The sequence below is a fragment of the Agrilus planipennis genome, unplaced genomic scaffold (genome assembly GCF_000699045.2).
Source record: "Agrilus planipennis isolate EAB-ADULT unplaced genomic scaffold, Apla_2.0 scaffold9, whole genome shotgun sequence".
NCBI lineage: Eukaryota > Metazoa > Arthropoda > Insecta > Coleoptera > Buprestidae > Agrilus > Agrilus planipennis.
Window position 1 is genome coordinate 2,837,581 of NW_020442467.1, and position 25,435 is coordinate 2,863,015.

Here is a 25,435-nt window from a genome sequence, read left to right on the forward strand (position 1 = left end):
ATTCGTTTTCAGCAAGTAGATATCCACACAAGTGGACCTTGTTGGAGCATACGTAATCCTAAAATGTAGCATCGTGCTACAGATGGCGTTCACTGCGCCATTTGTAGTATTTTCTATCAAGGTTTGTTCAGATTATGACTTCTAGTGTTCATTGTTCGGATTAGCGGAGGTTCGGGCTAACACATGCTCGGATTATCGAGGTTGTACTGTATTATAATTGTTTTTCTGCAAATTCCTTATTTGCCTGTCGGTCTGACGTCCGTGTGTTTATAAAAGTTTGCCCTTAACATTGATGAGACAGTCAGTTAGACTCGTTTCCAATAATTGATTCCGATAATCAATGTAATTGAAGTTACTTATTAGTTCGGTATTTATATAAAGCACATAAAGTGGTCAATAATCAAGTACCTATTAAGAAACAAGCCACCGTATCGGGGAATTTCTTAATTGAGACAAAATTAAATCATCTGGGAAATTTGCATAGGAAAACAATTTGGAAAGCAAAGCTTTGCGTAAAATGTAAATTGTAAAGATAAACTACTTCCTTTATGACAAAACCTGTTTATGTAATATTCTTTTGCCGACGAGAGCACAATAATGGATCCAACCGTCTGACGAGGTCTGTACTCCAATGACATGCAAATTCTCGGGGCAAACGACACCACAATATGATCATTAGCAAACCTTTTTCGCGATAAATTTCGTATTTAACTGCTTTTACTCCAAACTTGCTGCAAGATTAAGACCATCTTGCGGGAGTTTTATGGTCCTGAAACGGTTTACCGTTACCGGGTCAGGGACAAAAGTTGCAAACCGATAAATTACATCAGTGTACCTTAACGGTAAAAAAATCTTTAAGCCAGAGCTACCGAATGCAGGACATACCAAAACAAAATTTGATTGGAACTAAGCCAAATCTGCGAAATCATTAATTTTACATATAGTACAATAAATTGTATCGGAATTTTGATATTTATGGAAAAATGCATTTACAAAAATAGAAACGATTTTAACAAACAGTAAAAGTACAGTTTCAAATATTTCAATGCTGCCAACGTAACCCAAATGCCTAAAGTTCGTAGGAGTCATTGAGATAGCACGTGTCCGCAGTCTTGTGGTTCATCTTCATCCATTTGACTAGTAAATCCAGAGGCGGCCTTTGGGGGTGACGAACAGGGCAACCGCCCGGGGCCTCGCTCTTACCTCGCAAAAATTTACCCGCCCGGAACCTTCCAATGACTAAGGCCGCCCCTGAGTAAATCGACTCCTAACACTCCACTTGTTGACATTTGCAATTTTTCAAGTTGTGGAGCATTATCCCTAACAATTTTTTGTGAGGCTTTTCGTCCAATTTTGATAGAATAGAGTTCCCCGTGCATTCCAAAATATTGTGAACAGCAGAATCTATTATCGTACCTAGCAAATAAATATGATCCTTAGCAAAGATTTGTGTGGCAATATTGACACCTAAAAGAGCCCGTATGGAATAATTTACCTTCAGCAGATATGATTACATCATTAAATAAATACGTTTTTGACAGAAGTGGCAATATTCTGATCCCCTTGGATTTTTCAATCTGACAATCGGCTTTGATTCGTTTTCATGTATTTTGCTAGTTAACTTTTCTGTAATAGATGCGACTTTGCTCCATTACAGATCCTTCTTTGAGTTTTTGGTTCAACTGCTTGATACTTTTTGTCAAATTCAGTAAACTTTGCCTCTACAGACAATAGATACCCTTTTTCACTACCTTTGTTTGGCGTGCTAGTAATTGCTCCCTGTTCCATTTCGGAACCTTTTCTTTTTTTTTTATTAACTACATTCCCGTGTATGATTTCATGAATTTTCTTTTCGATTTCTTTTATATTCCAATCTGAAGTCTCGATTTTTCCTATTGCCCGGAGCAAATCTTTAGGTTTTTTCTCAACATAAACAGGTTCTGTCCATTTCTGTTCAATTTCTTTTATCCTAGCAGCAAAATCTTCATCCGTTCCACCTCGTGTTTGTGTTGGAAGTTGACTATCTTTATCCTAAGTGCAATTTTGTAATAAAAAACAACTGCATGTTATGCGTATAAAATTTAATGGTTTAAGAAAACTCCGAAGAAAGTCAAACGGATATATATTTGACTTAAATATACATATACAGGGTTACTGATTTAACCTGTTCACTAGAAATTTATATGGTAGAAAAGAAATACCGATTGAAACTCGATATACTCCTACATTGGCGTAGTCAAACAGGTACTTAAAAATATTTTCATTAATGAGATGTCTATAAGTTGCAGAAGTATGCCAAGTTTCAAATAGACATCTTCTTTTGTTTCCTATACATTTCTAAATTAAAGGCTTGAAGCATTTGCACTGTATGGCATATTTAAGACATTGTTAGCTGTAATTTTGCACTCACGTTAAGGAAAGTTGTTAGGAAAATAATAATAGGCAATATTGGAAAAAAGGAAAACATCTGCGCAATTTATAATCTTCATAATTAGTATAGGTACATTAGTAATCTTACCAAATCTGATATTAGGTATATGTATATTACCTAACGCAATAAACCGATTCGTTTTAAATGTAAATTCAGATATTACCGTTGGTTTAATGGTTGTTATTGTTAGCATACATTTCAAAAATTGCAAGAACAAAATAAATTACAGTAGCAGTTAATTTTTAATGCATAATTGAACATAATACATATACGGCAATTAGTTTCATGCGATTTAAAATAAATAAGACACGCTACACAAAATATCATCTTACTGGTAAGGATGAGAATTTTTTTTCTAAATCCTTTACTCTATCTTCAAAATTGGGAGCGTTTTGTCGATACAAAAATATAGAATAATCCTCAAAAGGTTGAGGTGAGTGCACCGTAGCTTGCATCATTTGCATACTTTTTAAGAATTGTTCCGTTTGAAGTTTTCTTTGCTGTCGACGTTTACTTTGGCGATCTGCTCGATTTGCTGCTATTTCTTCAATACGTTTCTGTCTTTCTACCTTTAGTTTAAATATTTATTTTAATTAAGGCATTAATTTTTTTACTAGGAATTTACACAAAAATAGACTATTTACTTTAAGTAGTATTATTATTTCTTTTTTATCATATTTTTTTGATATCTTCAAAATCGATTTTGTGGGATCAATATTTATAAGTATGTAGTGATTATTTGTTTTAATTCATATCTATTCAATTTTCCTAACAAANCTATTTTCTTTTTTAATTTTACGGTTTAATTGCAATTTAATAACCAGCATGGCTATTATTAAACTTAAGCGATTGCTTTTGCGGCGGTGGAAAACATGACAGACAAATGCAAGTTAATATGTATGTATAATGTTATAAGGCGTAAAACATTCACGTTGTCCGCAATGGAACAGGTTATTTCATTAAAATGCATTTGGCAGGAATTAAAAACGATTAATGACATCAAACCAACAAAATTGACCATCACGCACGCAGCCATTATAATTACCTTTTTTTACCATTGCTTTAACGTGACTGTGGCCCAGCTACCGAATCGTCTTGATTATCAGTTTAATAGGACTTTAATGTTTTGTTATAGATTATTTTATTTTTTAATTTTTAATGCTCCAATATTATGTAACAATGTTTTATTTATTTATTACTTTTATTGTCCAGCTTAAAAAAAAACCGAAACGTACGTTTTAAAACACGAATGCAGTTATTTAAACAAGTACATTTTGTATTAACACAGCGGAAAAATTGTAACTGATAAATTATTTAAAAATCAACGCTGTATAAAATTTTAAAGGAAAATAACATTCATAATTCACTCATCTTAACAACAGTCTTTAATGACTAGATATTAATTAAAAACGGAAATGTTAATAAAAAATGAAACCTCATATTTTTTACTGTACCGTACAATCTTTTGGATTGTTAGTTTCGGCACCTTTTTCAGACCTTGATTCTATTGAGGGTGATCTTTGAGATTTAGGAAGCGAACAATTTTTCGTTTTTTGTTTCTCTATGAATATTGGTTTGAGATTAAACGTAGAATTGCGCTTTTCACGCACTTGCTCGTGAGATTTGTCTGATGCCAAAGACAACGATGAGGTTGAGTTTTTTCTTCTAGGAAGAGGAGATACACTCACTGCTTTTCTGCGTGGTGGAGCTACTGGTTGCAAAATATTGTTTTCTTTATCAATACATTTTTGTTCAATAGAACGTTTTCCAATTGGTACAACTAAATCAGGTTGTGTTTGATTGTTAATCTTTTGCTCTAATGGTTTCACAATATTTTCAAGTTTTCCAGATTGAATCATTTCTGCTTTTATTTCTTTTGGTTTCGTTAATTTTTGGCCCTGTTTCTTGGTTTCAACAGATTTTTGACGAGTAGGTCGTAAAGGAACCTGTACTTCATTTTCATAAGGAACTAATTCACCATCTTCGTGTTTTACAATTTTGGAATACATCTTGTCAATATTAGCTACAACATCACTGATATCTTCTACGTCGTATTCTTTATTGAAACTCATACTTAATGGATATTTTGGTATTTTACTTGGTAGTGTTGTCTCCTTTTTGGCATCAACACATTTTACATCAGAGGATTTCTGAAGTTTTTCGCTTAGTGAATTTACATTTTCCAAAAGATTTTTCATTCTATCCTTTAAATATTTATCGTTACTATTTTGGTTATTTTCTTCGACGTTGCTTCTCACATCTTTGCGAGAATTAGCTACAGTATCATCAAAAATTTCATCAACTATATTGTTGGGTAGTTCTACAGTTCGACTAAGTTCATCAAAAGCTTTGTCAATAGATTTTTTGTTACTATTGCTACTATCACAGTCTTTGTTAGTGCATTTCGATGTAGTTGGCGAAGTATCTTTAGGAGAGTTGTAATATGTAGTAGTAATATTTGAAGTAACACAAACAAACATATTATTGTCGTCGCTACTTTTTGCATCGTTCTGAGATTCAGTTGTTTCTGACTTGCTCTTTTTATTATTAGAAGGAATTGATTTATTCAACTGGTCTAAATTTGATTTACCACCATAAAAAACACTTTTTGCTAAGGGTTTTTCATCTACATCTTTTTTCAAATTAAATGATCCAAGTGATTTCTGTTTACCCAATGCCTTTAATGAAAATCTATTTGGTTTTTTTACGACCTCACCGTCTGCATTTTCGAACTTTGCTAAAACTTTTTTAACGTTAACTTTTGTGACAGGACCTAGCTGAATATTATTTCGTGATTTACTATCGTAAACCTCGGTCTTTGAACGAGATAATCCGAAGTTGCCTCTGACAGGTTCTATATCGTCATTTTGATTTGCATCTGATTTACCAGCCATAACTTTTTCAAAGAACGATACATTACCTTTTGGAAGCTTGCTAATAATTGAATCACGTTTCTGGATTTTCAAAGTTTTCTCTAAATTTCTATATTTAGTATCACTTTCAGATCTGCGAACCTTCTCTTTCGGTTGATGTTCTAAATCGTCAATCCATAACAGAAGGTCATCGATTTTCTCATCAGGAGTTACTGCCACCACTTCACTTTCTTCTATTTTCGTTTCAGTTTCCAAAGCTTTTAATAAATCTTCAATACTACTTGTAATGTCCTCTTCACTTTTCGGTTTTTGTACTAATTTAAATTTATTTGGATCAACTGGCTTCAAAAGCTCTTCCTCATTTGCTAAAAGGTCCTCAATATATTTATCTACATCATTCAGATCATCTTCTTTGGGTTCAAAATTAAATGTCATATCTTTTTCTGCCATCATTTTTTCTAATGAAGGTGTTTCTGGTAAACTTTTTTGTTTAACCAACATGGGACCGCTTGAAAGAACCGATTTAGCTGTGGCGCACCGCCGCAAAATTGATTTTGGAGGTTCAGATTTTTGAGGTTTACTTGTCTCACCAAAATATTTATTTACTTCAAAATTAATTTTAACCGCGACTTTTGGCTTTCCTGGCTCTGGCGGAAGATTAATCTTACTTGGAGTACGCTTAATAATTAGAAGTGGCTGGGGTTCAGACTGTTGAAATTTTGGTACAAACTCTTTATTAAAACTAGATCGCTTTTCTTTAGGAGGAAGCACAAAATTCCGTTTAACGGGAGTGGGTGACAGGGATGAAACAGTTGCACTTTTTGATAAAGGTACATTTAGCGAAGGAATCTGGGTCGTTTTAATGGATGAAGAACGTTCAGATTTAGAAGAAGTACTAGATTTACTTGAAGAAGATGGTCTTCTATTGTTATTATTATTGGAAGTATCGCAATTACTTTTAGAATCTTTAGAAACTGATTTTGTAGATTTGGATTTTTTTATTTTAGTTTTAGGCATTGCTGTGTCGCTTTTTTCACATATTATATCAGAATCAGCTGTATTATAGTCTCCCGAATTTACGGATAAATTATCAAGGGACTTTTTAAAGTTTTGCGTATTGTCTCCATTGACACCATTATGCTTATCAGGTGACGTAATTAGAATGTCTGGCAAGTCGGACTTTAGTTTATGAAATTCAGATGATTCGACAGGATTATCACAACTAGTTTGTAAAGCGGAAGACTTCACCTCAGTTTCGGAGCCGGTATCTGTTTGAACGACAGGTGGCTCCAAACAAACTTCTTGTTTTCGAAGTTGCCGTGCAAGGATTTCTTCTTCACCTTCAGTTGCAGTGTCATCATCTTCATCTGCAATAAAAAAGACATATACATAAAATGAAGAAATATTATTCAAAAATTATTTAAAAAACTAACCTCCACTACTATTTTCATAATAACTGGAGTGTTCTGAACTGCTGCTGTATTCATCGTCGTCCACTGAATCTTCATCACCTCTGTCGCGAGAATATCTTTGAAGGCAACGCTCTACCCATCGTAAAGTACCTTCTTTGGTAGCTGGTTCTTCTAAAGCTTCCTCATAAACATCCTCGTTATCGGATTCAGAATCACTAAAAAATACATTTAAGTTGTAACAAAAGCAGGATACATTTTTTATTACAGTGTTAACTCTTTGTAACAAAACTCCAAGGACTGAGTATTTTTCCTTCGTTATGTAGAGAATACATAAAGCAATTTGACATTACAAATTGAATTAATGCTTGCAAAACTATAAAGATGTACTAAATCCCAAACGACTCCCAATATCAGTTTCTCTCTTTCCTTTCTATTGCCCGTGTGCTATGGAACACTTTTCGTCCACACACTACGAAGAATGTCCTTATCGTTGTAATCAAGCTGAAGTAGTGATACGTCACAGAAAGTTTTTTGTTATACAGAGTTTACACTGCATTTGCATGTGCCATGACGACAAAACAGGGCCATTTATTTCGATAACAAATACAACATAGTAAATTGAAGACCGTGGTAAGGAACAAACATAATAATACAAAGATACTCATTAACATTTTCAATGTGACAAGCGGAGGGAGTCTTAATTGTATTTTATTTTTTTTCCCTTTAATTGTTAAGAACTAAAATAAAAAAGGGTCTTCATTTAGCAACTGAAGACATTGACAACTGAAAATACCGAAATTGATGCGCGGTCGTTCACTGCGCAGGGTACGAATGCCTTTTCTAATTCTTTATGATGATGCTTTTTAAATGCATTTGCTTCGGAAAAAGTTATTGCTCCTGTCGCTAGTCTTCTTGCTATCAACTAATATCCTTAAAATTTAAATGACCTCGCGTGTTCCCCTACTTCTTCTATTTGTTTTGATTATATAAATATATAAATAAATAAAAACATTTCACGTGATAATTTAAATCACCGTGATAACTTTGCTTTAATTTATGAACCGTTTGTGTAAAATAAAATAGAAATGTAGTTTATGAGCAAGTATGTCAGTATAATAATGTAATTATGTTTTAAATAAACTAATAACAATAATAAAAGGAAGATTAAAGTTATCTTTTATTGAATTTGCGAGGGTAATTCAGCTTATAATAAATATAATTCGGAATATTATCTCTCCTACGGCTATACAGTGGTATTATATGTACTCCTTATAGGAGTAGTATAAGATCGCATTTACTGAAATGCTTAGTATATTTGCGTTGTATATAATTCACAACTGCTTTCCAGTAGATAAATGTAATTGTTAAAGAAGTTGTACTCCTAAACTATATTTTACGTTTATATAACATAACAATATACAAACAGAAAAAAAAAACAAGGTATGATACAAAAATAAATTCAACGCAATAATAACTTACATACTACATAAACTGTTGGTTCGCCATAATATTCGTCTAAGCAACCTTTGCAAAGTCCGCTTATGTAAACCTCTGAAAATATTCAGTAATTTTGTAATGTAAAAATAACATTATTTTTTGTTTCAATTGCAGGTATCGTTAATATGAGATGTTACACACAGTTAATTTATGCAGAGTAATGTTCAAATTAATTAACATATAGATCATAAATAAACCAAACTCAAATAATCTACGTTATAGAGAGTTTTCTTTCTAGAGAGTTTGCCCTGTATTTTAAAAATTTTCAACGGAATGTGTTTTTGTAAGCAAATTGTAATTTACTTTCATTCAAAATACATATATCAAGTACTAAAGACATACTAATAAAGAAATAGAAGCGAATACATAACGAGTTACTATTATTTTCCTAAGTGTACATTAAAATATTTGCGGAATGATTGGTTAATATGACTTTAAAGATAGTGGATTAGATTTCCGCTGCATCCTCGATGAATTGAATTTCAATTGAAGGCTATGACTAAAGGTTCTGATTTCTATTTCAATTTAGTTTTAAAGTGTGTAACTGAACTCAACGTTATAAGATAATAAAAGCAGTCGGTTAAGGAATACTACTAAGCAGTGGACTTTAGAATAGCTAATTGGACCTGGTATACTCCTAACGAGTTGATTATATACGATTACTATTCAACAGTTTAAATATCTTAGAACTAAACTAAAATCTACTTTTGCAAGTAACATTAAAAATGAGAAAAAGAAGAAGGGAAATAAATATAGAATAACACACAAAATTATCCAAAAATAAAACTTGATATGCGTATTCAGTACAAAACTGAGTATGAAAAACGTAAACAATGAAGACCTGTATGAAAAAGAAAATTGGAAGATTGGCGTAAGTTACTGCAAAATTTGATATATTAAAAAAAATAAAAAAATGATTACCTTTCACTGGATGACGATTCATCTTCACTTATTTCTGCTGCAGAAGCTCCGAAATTCCTATCCGTCCATTCATCTTCATCCATTTGACTAAACGATTCTTCATGATCAGAAGACAAATGACCGGTAGATAAGTTTGCAAATTCGACTCTTTCTGGTGTTTTAACTATGTAAACAAACAACAATAATTAAGTAAAAACAATAAAAAACGATATAAATTTATTACCTCTATCTAGCAAATCGACTCCTAACACTCCACTTGTTGGCATTTGCAACTTTTCAAGTTGTGGCGCATTATCCCTAACAATTTTTTGCGAGGCCTTTCGTCCGATTTTGGTGGAATAGAGTTCCCCGGGCATTCCAAAATGTTGTGAGCAATAGAATCTATTACCGTACCTACCATCCTTATCAAATAAATATGATCCTAAGCGAAGACTTGTGTGACAATATTGACACCTGTAAATTTCTCAAAGAAGCATCTACGATTGACTGTTAATTTATTAATTACCTAAAACAGCCCCTATGGAAAAATTTACCTTCGGCAGATAACCTTTCCATTAAATAAACACGTTTTTGACAGAAGTGGCAATATTCTGAACCTCCTTGGGTAGGAATTGCAGGTTTTGAATTCTAAAGCGAATACATCCCTACTATATTGTCTTTCGAATAGTAAATATTTTTAAAACTTACAGTTCTGACAATCGGCTTTGATTCGTTTTCAGGGATTTTGCTAGTTAACTTTTCTGTAATAGATGCGACTTTGTTTTGTCCTAGTTCTCTTACAGATCCTTCTTTGAGTTTTTGATCCAACTGCTTGATACTTTTGTCAAATTCAGTAAACCTTGCTGAGAAATCAAACAAATAAAAATACTGTTGAAATAATTTCTTATTTATATACCTTCTACACTTTCTTGTCTACCAATAATACCCTTTTTCTCCATCTTTGTTTGGCGTGCTAAGAATTGCTCCCTGTTCCATTTCGGAACCTTTTCTTTTTCTTTATTAACTACCTNTGCAATACACCATCTTTGCAGTATAAAATCAGTAAAGATTACTTTTCTAACACGATGATGTGCCAAATGTTATATTCAATCAAGTACATATGAGAAACTAATGTTAGTGTGTTGAGAATCGACTTTTATACAATTTTATTGGAACTTATTAGTATTATCAATGTTTCATTTTTGTTCATTTTCAAAAATGATGAACTACTCTTTGATACCACGATTAGAAACAGTGAAGTAGAAAGTGCTCGAAATCTAAACATGTCATACGGGTTTGCAATTTTGGACGCTTATTTTTCAAGTTATTATTTATGATTTCTTTATTAATGCTATTTCTGGGTAGTTCACAAATACATCATCCATTTTTAAACTCATTTACTATCTCTCTCTCTTCCTCTGTATCAATCACATTTTAATAACCAATATAAATATTGACATCCACTTTACTCCCTCACCCCCCATTGACACTAAACATCTAATATCCAGCTACAATTATGATATACATATTTTTAGTTAACTTTTGTATTGCGGTTGACAATATTTTATAAGAGACCTGTTCGCTCAGTAGAGTTTGGTGCTTTCTCATTTTGTTTAATTATTTATTTCTTCTCAAGAAAAAATCTATTTACCAATTACAATTTATATTAAATCAATAGTAGGTATTCAGTTAAATTTGAACAAACCAGTTGAAATTAACCAACAGTTAAATAAAAACAATAATGATCTTACATAATGACAAATTTGTTTGTTTTTGCATGCTTAGCGTAATTTAACAAAAGAAATAGTGACGTTATATTTTAAGTAATCCCCTATTTTGTTCCTTTAGCTTTTCTCGTTCTTCAAATGCATATGTATTTTATGGACAGTCCCTTTGCAAAAATAACATTAAAAATATAATTCATTTTTATTAATACAACTCTATTGTTTAAATTGATTTATAAAAGGAACTTTAGACGATTAAGATCTTGTATTTCTATAACAATGATGTTAAATACAAAATAATGTATGAATGATATACCAGGTAGTTTTTCATATAGATGCATACGAATGAAATAGTCTCTACCAAATTTCTCCCTTAACGATTACTGCAACTTCTTAATGGTGTCATAATTAATAAGCAAGTCCAATAAAGTTAAAATAATACAAACTAATGCTGACTCTAGCAGTTTCTGTAACAAAACTTCTTTACTAAGAAGTTTTCCAAAAGTGTCCTACAAATGAAGGTAGGATAAATAAGGGAATGAAAGGTTGACCAAAATATGCTTTCTAATGGTTTAAATTTAGGATTTTAAACCATTAGAAAACACCAGGTATCAAAAATAAAACATGTTAGTTAAGTTAAATGGATATATATTATGTTAGTAATAATGGTAAAAACAAAAATATATGGAAACAAAAATTTAAATAAAACATGAGATGATGGTGTAAGAATAACGAATATGATATTTATTCAATCTTTAGTTGTAATAGTAGTCTGTCAGTTATAGTTAAGAAAACTGTACAGAAGTATTCGAATATGTACAAAATGAAATAGACACTCACCATGGTAGCGCCTATTTTCTCAAACGATTTCCGCTTTTTTGGTCTCTTTGAATCACTTGTTGATGTTTTGTTAGAGATTGTGTCAACATGTCTTTTGGACCTGCTAACAACAGGGAGAGCATGACTTGATTCTTTTGCTTGCTCAGCTTTGGGGAAGCTGAATTTGGAATAACTTTTTTGTGGAGTCCTATCACTAATCTTGATGTCTGGCAGTTCCTAATTAACAAAGTGCATTGATTCATTTTTGATGAAATTACAGCATCGTTCAATTTGTAAAATTGAATACTAAAAATAAACATGTATACCAATAAAATATTTCATAAAATTTGTATAAGTGTATTTAAAAGTTTATGTGAATGACAATTTCTGTTTTTATGTATAAATAAATGACAAAAATAAAAATAAACATAACATGATATCATTAATACTACGATTTGTTCAGTTGCATAATTAATAGGGACAAAAAAGGCTTAGCACAGTGAATTCCCATGGATAAAGGATAAGAGGTAAGACAATTATTGATATAGTATAGAAACAAATAACAATAATAGGACCACATACTATTTCCTCTCCCTCAAAAATTGTAGAAAATACTCTAGCAGGTTCAGACCTTGTCTTGTAATTATCATACACCTCTCCCAGATTTTGAGCAGGCATTTCTTTTGCCTCGATTTTTCCATTTTTAAGGCATTTGGTAACCTTTTCGATGCTTTCGTGAGTTGAAATATTGTCAGAAATTTCAACATTTGTAATTTTAACTTCACTAGTCCAAGGCTCTACTTTAATTTCACAATTTATGGAATCCTCTTGAATCGCATTTTTTCTCCTGTCCAAATTAATACGTTTAGTAATCGATGTAATTTCAGTAACATTATCTTTGGACAGATTTGTTTCAATTTGAAAAGGATCTTCTCGACAACTTTCATCATCTCGCAGAAAGCCAGATTTAAAATCGCTGGCACTTATCCAGTCTACAATTCTTTCATACGTATTTTCTGCAGCGGAAGACATTGTGTGCTGATCACTGTTATTCACGTCACATAAAAATTTAAATGTGTCCCTATCGACAAACGCATCACGCACCTTTCCACAGCTTTGACGTTTGTTGTCACTATACTTGTCAATATCTGTTACACAGTGCACTTGATCTCGATTGGCATCATTCTGTTCGATTTTCATGTTCCTCCACGAATACAAATCGTGGGTACTTCCCAAATTTTCCCATAATTCTTTCACTGTAATATCTTCGTTGGAAGCGGATCTCAAATTGCTCCAAAAGTTAATTCGAGAATATCCATCATTTAAAAGTAATGAACATGCGCTACTTTTAATACTACTTTCTTCCTTTACAGGTAAATTATTCCATACGGAGCTACTGCTATTATTTGCATTCCGTATGGAGCTACTGCTATTATTTGCAGTCTCATCATCACTGAAACCTTTACTTGGACTTTTGTTAGATAGAAATGAAGTGAAGCCAAACTTGCAAGGAATAGACAGTTTTATGTCTTCTTCTTTTCTTTCTTCTATACTTCTGAGAGGTGTCAGTATGAGCTGATTTTTGACAATGCATGAGCCTGATGGAGTAGCATTTAGATATTTCGAAACAAGAGAAGAAGTGTTAGGACGGGTAGGGAACAATTTAGGAATAAGGGACGTTTCAATGTAACTTTTATCCTAAAAACAGTTAAATTCAAAAATGGGAAAGAATATATACAATTTTAAAGTACATACCTTCTTCATATTAGAGAACTGTGCAAAAGGAAAAAATAATACTAAAACCGAAAATGTCAAGCCCGATATGAAGTTTTGTTGCATAAAACTAATGTCATTAGTATTCAAGTGAAGTTAGAGAAGTCTCTTAAAATTATAACAAGGAAGTTAATACAAAGCAACCACGTTAACAGCAATTTCGAAATTAGCACAAAATTTTTACCACATGACATTTCTAACTGAACGTCATGTTAACACCTGCACCATGGATTTTCTGTGATATATACTTAAGTATTTTTCTCATAGAAAATTGAGTTAAAATACGAATTCCTTTAAAAAATATTAGCGGTTAGTCAATTTACAATACCTGAAAAACAAAGAGTTAGTCAATTTGTTATTGATGAGATTTACCTACATCTGAGCACTGGCGTCAGTTACTAAACCATTTAGGCAATTTAATTTTTTGACAAAAGTCTAATAAAAATAATTGTATTTGACTTTAGTATAGTATAGGAAATTTTATTAATTCGAGCAGGGTTAGGTGCGGTGCTTAGCAGAAACATTTCGACTGTGTAGTCAAATGTGAAATAGAAAGAATGTGAAGAATGCTATTGCTTGTATCGAATTTGCATATATTTTTTCCAAATTTCGTTTCTTGGAATGTAAGAACTGTCGAACTTTTTGTACAATTCAATGTAGTTTAATACTCACCGAGACAATTTCGTTAATTATTCTAATAAGAGTGTTTTTTTCTATTTACTGATTTTCTTATAGGTACATTATTAGATTTTCATTCTCGTTCCCCAAACCGCATGGCATAGAATTATAAATGACAAACCTTTTACAATACAAAATTACACTACTTGTTTAGAATTTATTTATTTTATCTTTTGAATTAAACAATATACGTTTTAAAATTGGCTGTAGCTAAATTTTGATAGCAATATTACTACGGCATAAAAGAGAGCCAGAGATGCACACTATGTCTGATCCGTACTCCGGAATATTTAAAAGGTAACAGGAGGCACTGTAGAGTTTATATCGTGATAGAATCACAACGTAGGGGGTGTAAAAGGTATGGACAAAAAATACCCCAGTTAATGAGCCGTCAATGATTGATGCTGCGTTATCTTATCGCCTTTCGTTATCACAAGCGTCAACTGACGAAACACATATAACCTATTCGTGACCTTCGCAACAGTTGGTACGTAGATAAATCAATTGTACGTAATGATTAGTAATCTGCACTCGTTAGCGTTTCATTGGCAAATTTACTGTTATTAACACAAAATACAAAAATAAATCGAGTATAAAAATATCAACCAAAAACCAGTGTATTCACATGCAGAAAATGCGGAGATGGTGGTTATATATGAACGATTTAATGGGAATATACTGGCGATATCACGCGAATATGCATAATTGTCATCATTGCCGAAGCAGCTGGGGCTTTCGGTAAGGTCATTACTCATTCTATTTCCTTTTCATGTAACTTCTTCTCTTTTAATTTTTCTGGAGTACTGATCATACACAATGTATATATACATATATAAAATAAATGTACTATGTCTGATCAGTATTCCGTAGAGTGCATCTCGTGATACCGCAACAACGTAGGGGGTGTAAAAACTATACTCAAAAAGTAATGTTATCTTATCGCCCTTCGTCATTACTAGTGTCAAGTGACGAAACACATGTGCCTACTTGTGACCTTCGTAACAGATGGTATGCAGACAGGCCAACTGCACGTGATTGTATGTCCGCACTTCGTAGGCGCTTTTCATTTGGCAAAGTTTCTGCTGTTATCACAAAATACAAAAATAAGTTTATTTTACTTTAATTTTTGCGAAGTACTGATCATCAAGGAGTAACGGCCGAATCAATCCAATATTTATTTCATTCTTGTAGCCTTTACGTACGTAAATAATGCAAAAGTACGTATCACGTGATAAATTCTGCAGTGATATATATAAAACATTAGCAAATAACATTTACTTACCAACTTTGGATATTTGATGTGAGGAATTTCAACACGGAACGTATCGTAAATTTGTGTTAAATACGACAGCATGGTGAGGTAGTCCGGAATTTCGGCAATAGCCATCTCCTCTCCTGTTAAAATAGGGGGAATTCCTGTAGAAAAACACACATTAATCATCAATGTATTTTTAAAAAAGACTACTACCTACCTATTTCTTTTTCTAATAAATCAAAAGCTAGTTGATTGTTTTTATCGACGTCTTGAGCTTTAATTACACTATAATCTAAAAGATCAGGCCTGTAATGGTGTATTATTGCACAAAGAACACGTCCATCTTTGAACGAATTTGTGATGTCTTCTACTTCTAGATCATATTCGCGAACTTGCTCTTTAACCCAGTTGAGGAGAGTATTCGGATCCACGTTTGTATCTGCAATTACATTATTAACAATTATTTAAACAGTCATTTATAGGAATTTGTTTAAATGCTCTCATTATACATATAGAAGGGATGAATACGTCATTTCTGTTGATATTTTTAATTTAAAAAGACTGCTTTCATTGTATACTACCTAATATATGTATAGTGCAGTATTTTGATCTTATTGGTCGTTTCATGAAACACAGAAATTAATAAATCTTACGCTAAAAGGCCGATCGCTTTATACGTTCCATGAAACGTAGCGAATTACTTTAAGTGAATTTAAAATCCAAGTTTGCTGTTGATAAAATATAATATTTCATAAATGTATCGACTAAAAACATGCCAAACAGTTGAGTCAAAAAGCTTGAAATTTTGCAGAAATATTACTTACATAACGGTATCATCCACTATAAAATAAATAAAATAACTTTAAAATATAGCCGATTAAGGCACGAAACAGAGGTTTGCGATATAATCGAATTCCACGGGGAACAGCTAGTCTAATATGAAACCTTTGCATCTAAGAAAGTTGAAGCATCTATAATAACGAAATAATCGCCTTTATTTAAGTTCATATGAGTTGTTCTAGTTTTAGGGAAATGTGAAGATTAGCTCAGAATAGGGAAGACTGGAGCTGCGTGTCCAACCAGTCTTAGGACTGACGACCTTATGATGATGATAACATTAAGGTTAATCTTAGAAACGGCTGAACCGATTTTAATGAAACTTTACAAACAATAAATATATAAGGTTGTCAGGAGTGATCTAGGATATTTTATATTTGGTTGCAACAATTCTATATATTATAATCAGAAATTATTTCACGGACATGAAGTATTGAGTCAATGATAGTTACTACAGTGAATTTTATGCTTGGTTAAACGTTAAGAGAAAGTTGAGAGTCATTTATTTTATCGCATGGAATAATAACTGATTTATAAAATATGGAAATGCCAGAGAAACACTAAAAAGACGATTATACTTTTTTAAACTAAAGAAACGCCTTTACACGCTTCAACAAATCTNTTTTTAAATTTAATGAATAAAAATGAAACAATTTTTTTTTACTTTACTTTCATCTCGTAAACTTTTAGTAATAGCTATTACTTAAATAATTTAAAATATTAATTTTGCTAAAATAACATATAGCTGCTATTTACTTCGATTTTGTCTTGAGGGAATTAACGTGATTTTTTCTAATGAAAATGTGAAAAATGATTCTTAATTTGTAGAGGTACTGGAGTTATATTGCCATGTGCTACTTTATATACTTCTAAAATTTTCAGATTAGTTCCGGAGTTTAACTCCACACCATTTAAATCTGAAAAAAGTGTTAATTATTATTAATAAAAAACCAACAATTATTTATGAAACTGCAATCGAATCCTATTATGAAAGGACAATGACAATATTTTTGGTGGCTTTATAGTTTGTTATGAAATTCATGGTATGTAGATTGTTTAGGTTTGTAGATGGACACATATATCAGGGATGTAACCAAACAGGAATGTCTCCCCAAGTTTTGTTGTTGAGTACCTGAGTTGGCATTTTCGTGCCGAAATAGGCAAATTTATAGAATTCGACTTACTGTAGCTTCTACTTTTGACAGTGAATGACACTAAAAAGGTTTTGCCTGTTACAAGTACAATCAATCCTTGCAAAGTTAAAGTACTATTAAAGATTTGAAAATACGGCAAATAACCTTAAACCTGACGCTCATTCTAATTAAAATATTTGCAATTGTCGGTCACTTCCGGTTGTACCGGAAATCAACATCAATCAACTACGTTATTTTAAACGGAATGCTATATTTTTTGACATTTTTACATTCACCGAACCTTTTTAGATCGATTTTGATAGTACAGCTCTAACTGAAAAATTTCGAGATATTTCGATTTTTCTGAAAATTTTGAAAATTACATACCCATGCTGATAACGGACTATTCATCTAATTTGGAATAATTATGAATATTGGGTAATCAGCTATCTCGTATCTATCTCTATCTGGAATTGTACCGTCTTAAATGTGTTAAAAATTTACCGTCCAATGTATAAAATCTGTGCAGATTGATATAAATAACTGTAACATATATATACCCGTTTAAATAAATAAAAAACATACTAGAAAATTCGTTACACAGTATTTATTATTTCGTGTAATTGATTTGTAACTTTACCAAATTGTTACATCAAATAGTGATTACAATCTATATTTTTTCTAGCATTTGAGAATTGTAAGTTTTAATTTCCAGGTTATAACTTGAAACAAATACGTTGTTAAAGGAAAAGATGTTTCAACAAAACTGTTTATTCCTCGACAATTGTTTCGACCTCTAAAAGGTCATTTTCAAGAGTACAAAAAATGACCTTTTAGAGGTCGAAACAATTGTCGAGGAATAAACAGTTTTGTTAAAACATCTTTTCCTTTCTTTTCTTTTATTGAAAATGTTTCATCGAGAATACACCGTTGAAAGTTTAAATACGTTGTTAGTATCTTCCTATTTAACTGAATTTGCTTTTACTGAAGAAAAACAACAAATTGCAAAAAAAAAACAATAACCTTTTCTTTGGTAAACTGAAATGAGATCAGCGTCAACTCTACTTGTAAACGTTTATACCTTGCCAATGTCAGATGGCGTGAAGTGTTCTGATGTATAAAAAAAAGATTCTCATAAACTTACCTCTTCTCCTTCTTTTTCTGTGAACCTCAGGCTGTAGTTTATGTCGACCTTTTCCGAGATCTTCCGAAGACTCGATCATTCCCCCTGGGGGTCCGAGCATTTCATCGATAACAGCAGGGTTGTCGGAATCATAATGACAAACCACCTGACGAGGGACTAATAGATTTTTGTTCAAGTTTGGATATCTTGTTGTAGGATCAATCGTGTACGATTTGTAGTCTTTATTTAATTTGTCGGGAGTTGTTTGACCTAATAATCGATAAATTGATTCCCTTTCAGCGACAACTTCTAATGGATTCGAAATACCCGAGCCCCATGCTCTAATAGCCCAACAGGCATCCATGGATGAAAGAAAACCTCTAGCACAGCCCGAACCTGTCGGCCAAAACGGCTGCAAATTTTAATAGATCATCAATAGTCATAAAGAAGCGTAGAAATATTGTAAATTACACATGTTATATGCTAAGTACTAACCTCAAGTAAACTATCTCCTACGAGTTCCATCAACAGTCTGTATCCATTTCTTTCAACAACCCTTGAGGCATTTTCTGCTGCATAAATTGAGGTAAAATCGAACATAGCCACATCTGGTTCTCCATAGTAATTCACTGCGAATTGTAAATCGGGCAGTTGATAATTTGTACTGAAGTCGGCAGCCTCTCTAGCATAACTCATTAGCTTTTCTCTATTTACATTTTCAGGTGCAAGCAATTTAGCGGTATCCATAAAATCCTTAAATAAAAAAAAAACAAAAATAAATTTATAAATACTGAAATGCATAATTGTTTCCTTATTGATCCACACCTGCATTATTACACCCTTGTTTATGAGACTCTGCTTTCTAGCAGTCATAACGAAGTAATGAGTCTCGTCTTTGTAGTAGACGATATTCTCGAGATCAATTCCTGTTTCGGCTTTCAGATCCTTAAAAAACTTTTGATTGAATATATATGCCACACCGCTGATTTCTTGTACGCGTGCTTCTATTTCTGTTTTGTAGTTAATGAAATTTGCCGTTATTGCAATAGCCAGTTTACCTCGGAGCTCATTTCTTTGAAAACCTTGTAAAGTATTTCTTTTCCCATCAGCACCAATTATTACGTCAAATTCGTACTGGGATATAGGATGTTCGGAAGGTTTGAATTCTGCTCGCCAACCGATCTCTGTAACAGAAAATTTAAAATCCAGACACTACCAACGAATACAGTAACACTTACTGTCGCTGTCATTGGGTTCAACTAATTTTTCGAAGCTCACTTCGGTATGAACTTCGACGCCAAGAAGAAGCGCAACTTTTAACAAAATACATTGCAATTGTCTGATACTAATATGGTCGATAGCGCCTGCGCAAAATTTTCCGAAAAACTTTTTCGCTCCAAGACCTCGTAGGTCTTCGATTACGAAAGGCCACAAATGGAGGACGTTATTTCGCGACAGTCGATCACGCTTCTCTACAACTACCTATAATAAACAAAAAAAATCTGTTATAATAATATAATCAATTACATAAATTTATATATATGAAAGAAAGTCGTGTTAGTTAACTCAAGAACGGCTGAACCGATTTGGCTGAAAATTGGTGGGGAGGTAGATTATAACCAGGAGACGGACATAGGATACTTTTTATCCCGTTCCCGTGGGGGGATGAGTGGTGATGAGGAGTTGCAATGTTTAAATGAAACATATATTATTTGTTGTCAGATTTCTGAAAGACCTATCTCGACATTTTAAAAAATTCCAAAGGGCGGGGGTAAAAAGGTGTTGCAATTTTTGTTTGGGACATACTGTATTTGTGGTTGAATTTACTTGAAATTTGGTATATATGCTGTTTTTGATATTATTAATCTAATGAATAGAGGTTGCAACGTTTCCATGGGGTATATTTTATTTGTACTCGAATTTACTCGAAGGTTGCTCATTGTTGAAATTAAGCAAATACATGTTTTGGCAATTTTTAAAAATCAACCCTTAAGGATGAAATGTTGTTGCTACGTTTGTATTTGAAATCTAAGATGGCGACATTACATAAAATTAAAACGTTGTAAGAGTGAATTGGGAATTAAAAAGTTTTATGGAGAAACAATATTAATTTCTGAGAGCGAAGCAGCGGGGAAAAGCTAGTAATATAATATATCTGAGATGATGATTTAAAAAAAAAAACACTTACAACTTTAGCTCCTAATAGTTGAGCATCGATCGCTGTCCTAAGACCACAAGGCCCCGCACCAATAATAAGTACTCTAGTTCCAGGACAGATTTTACTTCCACCATAACATTTGTGATTGGCCCTGGCATCAAATTTTTTCCACAGTGCCTTTGCTTTCCAGGACGTCAAATAAGACTTCAGCTTTGGATAGAAAAGAGGTAGGATATTTGGCCTGAGATGTAACAAATCGCAAATGTGTCGGTAAGTGCCCAAAATTGTTTTGAGGGTGTTTGCGCGTATAAAATGTTCGAATGCATCGCAAGCAGTTGCAGCGTCTATAGTTGATACAGGTCTACCAATATGCTGTTGCTGTTGAGAAGCGTTGTGATGATTATTGTTAACAATGTGATGTGGATGGGAACGCGTTGAAGCTAAGCGACGATCCATATTGAGCAATCAGAAGGGATGTGGTAAATAACGCAGCAATTGTGAAGACTGAACATTTGGACAAATTCTCTGTAACAGAAAAAACAAATTTTAATTTACTATTTTTCACATTCAATTTCGATGTATTGTTATTCGGATTCGAAATAATAATGTACAAAATGATTTTGTGGCGGATCGACTTTGCAATGCAAAATTTGCATCATGAAAACTATTGAGAAGTTTAGCGATTCATTTGTAATTTTCGGTTGATTACTAAGGTATTTTTTATCGTTTATGACGTTAATTATATATCCCATTGTAAGTTTAAAAAATGTGATTTTCATTTTGATGGATATAGCTCGTAATGAAATTAGAAACATTAGAGATGTTTAATTATGGAAGACACGTAGACAGTCAGAAGCAGGCGAATAAATGATCAAATGAGGATTCCACTATTATTTTTAAGTTTGTTTATGCATTACAATAGTCCACGTAGTCTTACCATAATTTAAATTTGTGTAAAGAAATTTATGAAATTGTATGTGGTTACGACCAAAATAATACTTAAAAGAGCAGGTGAATCATGTGGTAGGTGGTTACTATTTTTCTGTTGTGGTTGTGCAATTCGCTATTAGTTATTTATTTCACTGATAGATGTGGTTCGATTTCTATAAGTAACTCAATTTATTTAACAAATGTTACTTTATTTCTTGTAAGGGCAGATTATATGTAAATAGTAAACAAAAATTCTTTATAAAGCGAAACCAAATATATTTCGAGAGGGCTGAATAAAAATGATCACTACATATACTTAGATATTGTAGCGACCACGAGCGTGATTGTGTGCGATCGGGCATACGTGTGTGTGAGCGGCTTATTGATTCGCCGACTAGCCGCGGGCGCTTTTCTTCATGTGCGCCGTATCTTTAAACGTGTGTGTCGTACCTGCGTTCCGAGAAGGCAATTAAACCGTTCAAAGAAAACGAGACTTCTCTGGACGGCTGGAGAACGTTCCCGAAAGGAGGCAAGGGAGTATAAAAAGGAAGAGACGATCGCCGAAGGAGAGTAGAAATAAATTGACCCTTGCAGAGGTCAATCAAGAGATAAATTGACAGTGATAGAAGTGAAATAAATAGAACAGTGAATAGTAACAGCAGTGTAAATAAATAGAATAATTACCTAAGTTTAGTAATAATTTAATAGTGTTTTTAAGTTTAATAGTAATTAGTGTAAATAAATAGTTTTTGTCATTGTGAATCTTAAAATTTAATTTGTTAAACCCACGAACATTGCAATATAATAAATTAATGGTCCACACGAAAACGTAATGTGGTACCTAAGTAAATAAAATTTGTTAAGATGAGAATTCATTTACAATATTGAAAACTTGATTAAGAATCAATTGCCAATTTGAAATTTTAGATGAAAACAACAAATATTGTTTCAAGAGCTTTATTATTGTACAGACTACAATATTGTCTCACCACCTGTGGCATGGTCCAATAATAGTAATAATCATAAAGCTCTTGAAACCATATTTTCTAAATGTATGGATAAGTTTCAACGATTGCAAGTTTTCACCATAAATATTTTAAATTTTACAATTAACTGAAATATTAAAGATGCCTTTTGAAGGTCAAACTATATTTTTTCTTAAAAACGCTTAAGTTAATATTCTACATGTTCAATCAGGTCCCTACTTATTTTCACCTAATAAATACTAATAAAAGAAGTATTTAATGCATTCATTTTAGAATTGAAATTGATTTAGCTTTAGAGTAATAAAATTGTTTCAATAATAAATGACTTATATATGTATTATATATATATATATTTTAATATTGTACTTAATAAAAGCACTTAAAAAAGATAAATAAATTACCTACCCTTCATAAAAAATAAAACAAACAAACAATGAATAATCGCACTTCGTTGAGGTACGCACTGTACTGTGTACAAACACATACTGCAGTGCTTTTTGTCTAACCAACGAAGGAATATTGTTGCAAGTGTTAACAATATAATAGCAATGCATTTAAGATTCCTTAAGAAGGAGTAATAGAACGGACGCGTTGAGCTATCAAAACAATAGAGTAAGAACCTTGTTGAATTTAAATTAACCGCTTTGCTTTTAACAATAAACGGGCGGAAAAGAGAGGTGTATAACCAGTAAAAGACAGAGAATGCATGTTTTTTAACACACAGAGCACACATTACATCAAGATACTTTATACGCCTGAAGTATTGCTACTTTTATTTTTATAAATATTCACAGTTTGCTAATTTTGAGATTTTAATTACAATTTCTGTATTAATTTAATTCAATACCTACAGTACCCTAATTTTAATGCAAAAATCAATGAGTTTTCAAGTACATTATAGTATATGTTAGACTCAATTGCCGAATTCGCCTATTGGCCGAAATAAACACTCAGTTCTCGATATGATCAAAACCAAACGATCGGTTGCCGAAAATACGTTCTATTTCGGAATCTGTTTAAACTGATTTATTATACATATACATATATCTGAAAGAATAGTTACAGGTAATGGGTTTTGGAGAAAATGTACATTAGAAATTAGTTTCAGGTCAATAATATTTTCATTTTTTTATAATGTGCTAGTGTATTTACGCAATTTTTTTTCCTACAGTTGTTTCAAAATGAATTTATAACTGCGGAAGATATTCCATCAATGGCATGTTCAATCAGGCAAATTGCTGCTAAGGATTCATAAAATGTGATTACAAGAAACAATATCAAAGTAAAAAGTGCAAATGTGTTTCGTGCAATGTCAAGTGTAACAGTAAGTCTCATGCTGGTTCTTCCTGTTGCAATAAATTGATACCTAATGTCAAAATTTTTATTCGAGTTGTAAGCTGTTTCATAGAAATGAATATTGCTTTTCTTGATAAGTAGCATTTCTGTAATTTCATTCGAGGTTTGAGCATTACCGAATTCATTAAAACTATAAACGACCATCTACCCAAATACTTATGTTAATATATACCCTAGGTTTTCGCTCCCCGCTATCATGAAACTGACCATTAGCCTTTGTGATCCCATTAGATATTAAATTGCCAAAATAAGGGGCTATTCACTAATTTCTTTTTTCTTTCCAATTTCATAGGGGTTTTGAAGGTTAGGTTATGGTATGTGTAAGTTGCCCTAACTAACTAACTAATTACAATATATAGGTTCATCATCATCATAAGGTCATTAGTCCTAAAACTGGTTGGACACGTATCTCCACTCTTTCCTATTCTAAGCTAATCTTCGCATTTCCCTAAAACTAGAACAGCCCACATCTTTAACTATTTGCGAACAGTAATCTAACCTAGGTCTACCTCTAATCCTCCTAACTCATGTTTCTGCCTCTAATATGTCTCTGACTAGACCCTCATGTCTGAGAAGGTGTCCTACCAACCTATCTCGCCTATTTCTTATTGACTTTCATAAACTCCTCTGTTCTCCTACTCTTTCTAACACCTCTTCATTTCTAACCTTCTCTATCCATGGTATCCTCACCATTCGTCTGTAACACTTCATTTGGAACGCTTCTAACCTTTTCTTTTCCGTCGCGCCCACTGTCCATGTTTCGCACCCGTACAGCGCCGTGTTCCAATACATTTAACAACCTTGTTTGAATTTCTAATATATAAGTTATATTATCAATATAAGATTGCGTGTACTTTAAAAAACCGTTGAGAAAATTTCGTAAAATAGTGGACAACGCACGATCGTTACGAATTCAAATATAACTTAAAAAAATATTGTTTTATTCAGTTTGCTTCTGCATATCTACTGTTAATTTCATTGTCAATTTTATGATAAATGACCTTGTCAAACCTCATTCTTAATATTTTATTACTTGAGTGGCGTAACTGGAGTTAATGAACCCCACAGTTTGACACATTCCTATGCCAAAAAGTACCAATAAACTGGTAAAAATTAAACACACTCTAGCCTGGAGCTGCTCAGGACGGCGTTTGTCTATTTATCGATATGATATGATTCCACTTCCCGCCACGGTCAGTAGTAATACTAGGTAAAACCTTAATGATAGTATTATTCCCAGTACAAGTTACGGTAGGAAAAGACAATACGAACGAAGCGAGTGTTGTCGTCGTCACGTATTTCCTTTTGTTTGTACATCGCATTGTAATCTCAACTACTTATATAATAGGTATTTCTTAGGGGCGGAATCGTATCCTGTCCCTGTTTATGCCACTGTATTACGTAAAAAATTTTGTATTGGTTTGCACTATTAACATTTTTTTAAGTGCACAACTGAGGTAAAGCATAAATAACTATATATAAACAATTATGCTATATAATAAATGTCAATACCTAGGCCAATATTGTGTATAAAATGTCAGTTCCGTCTT

At 32.5% G+C, this 25,435-nt stretch overlaps 1 protein-coding gene across 1 annotated transcript in view; it reads right to left on the minus strand.

The window, feature by feature from the left end:
- LOC108735517 (F-actin-monooxygenase MICAL3) overlaps positions 1-25,435 on the minus strand; it is a 126,958-nt gene that overhangs the window by 12,892 nt on the left and 88,631 nt on the right. Inside the window, exons 2-17 of the mRNA XM_025981224.1 lie at positions 20,644-21,138; positions 19,694-19,937; positions 19,281-19,639; positions 18,951-19,208; positions 18,477-18,867; positions 15,580-15,801; positions 15,390-15,523; positions 11,678-11,893; positions 11,222-11,346; positions 10,030-10,157; positions 9,822-9,976; positions 9,640-9,761; positions 9,358-9,587; positions 9,135-9,297; positions 6,738-6,931; positions 6,553-6,671 (exon numbers count right to left, since the gene is read on the minus strand). Of these exons, the coding sequence (XP_025837009.1) occupies positions 6,553-6,671; positions 6,738-6,931; positions 9,135-9,297; positions 9,358-9,587; positions 9,640-9,761; positions 9,822-9,976; positions 10,030-10,157; positions 11,222-11,346; positions 11,678-11,893; positions 15,390-15,523; positions 15,580-15,801; positions 18,477-18,867; positions 18,951-19,208; positions 19,281-19,639; positions 19,694-19,937; positions 20,644-21,069 (3,486 nt within the window). The 5' untranslated portion in view covers positions 21,070-21,138. The remainder of the gene's footprint in view (positions 1-6,552; positions 6,672-6,737; positions 6,932-9,134; positions 9,298-9,357; positions 9,588-9,639; positions 9,762-9,821; positions 9,977-10,029; positions 10,158-11,221; positions 11,347-11,677; positions 11,894-15,389; positions 15,524-15,579; positions 15,802-18,476; positions 18,868-18,950; positions 19,209-19,280; positions 19,640-19,693; positions 19,938-20,643; positions 21,139-25,435) is intronic.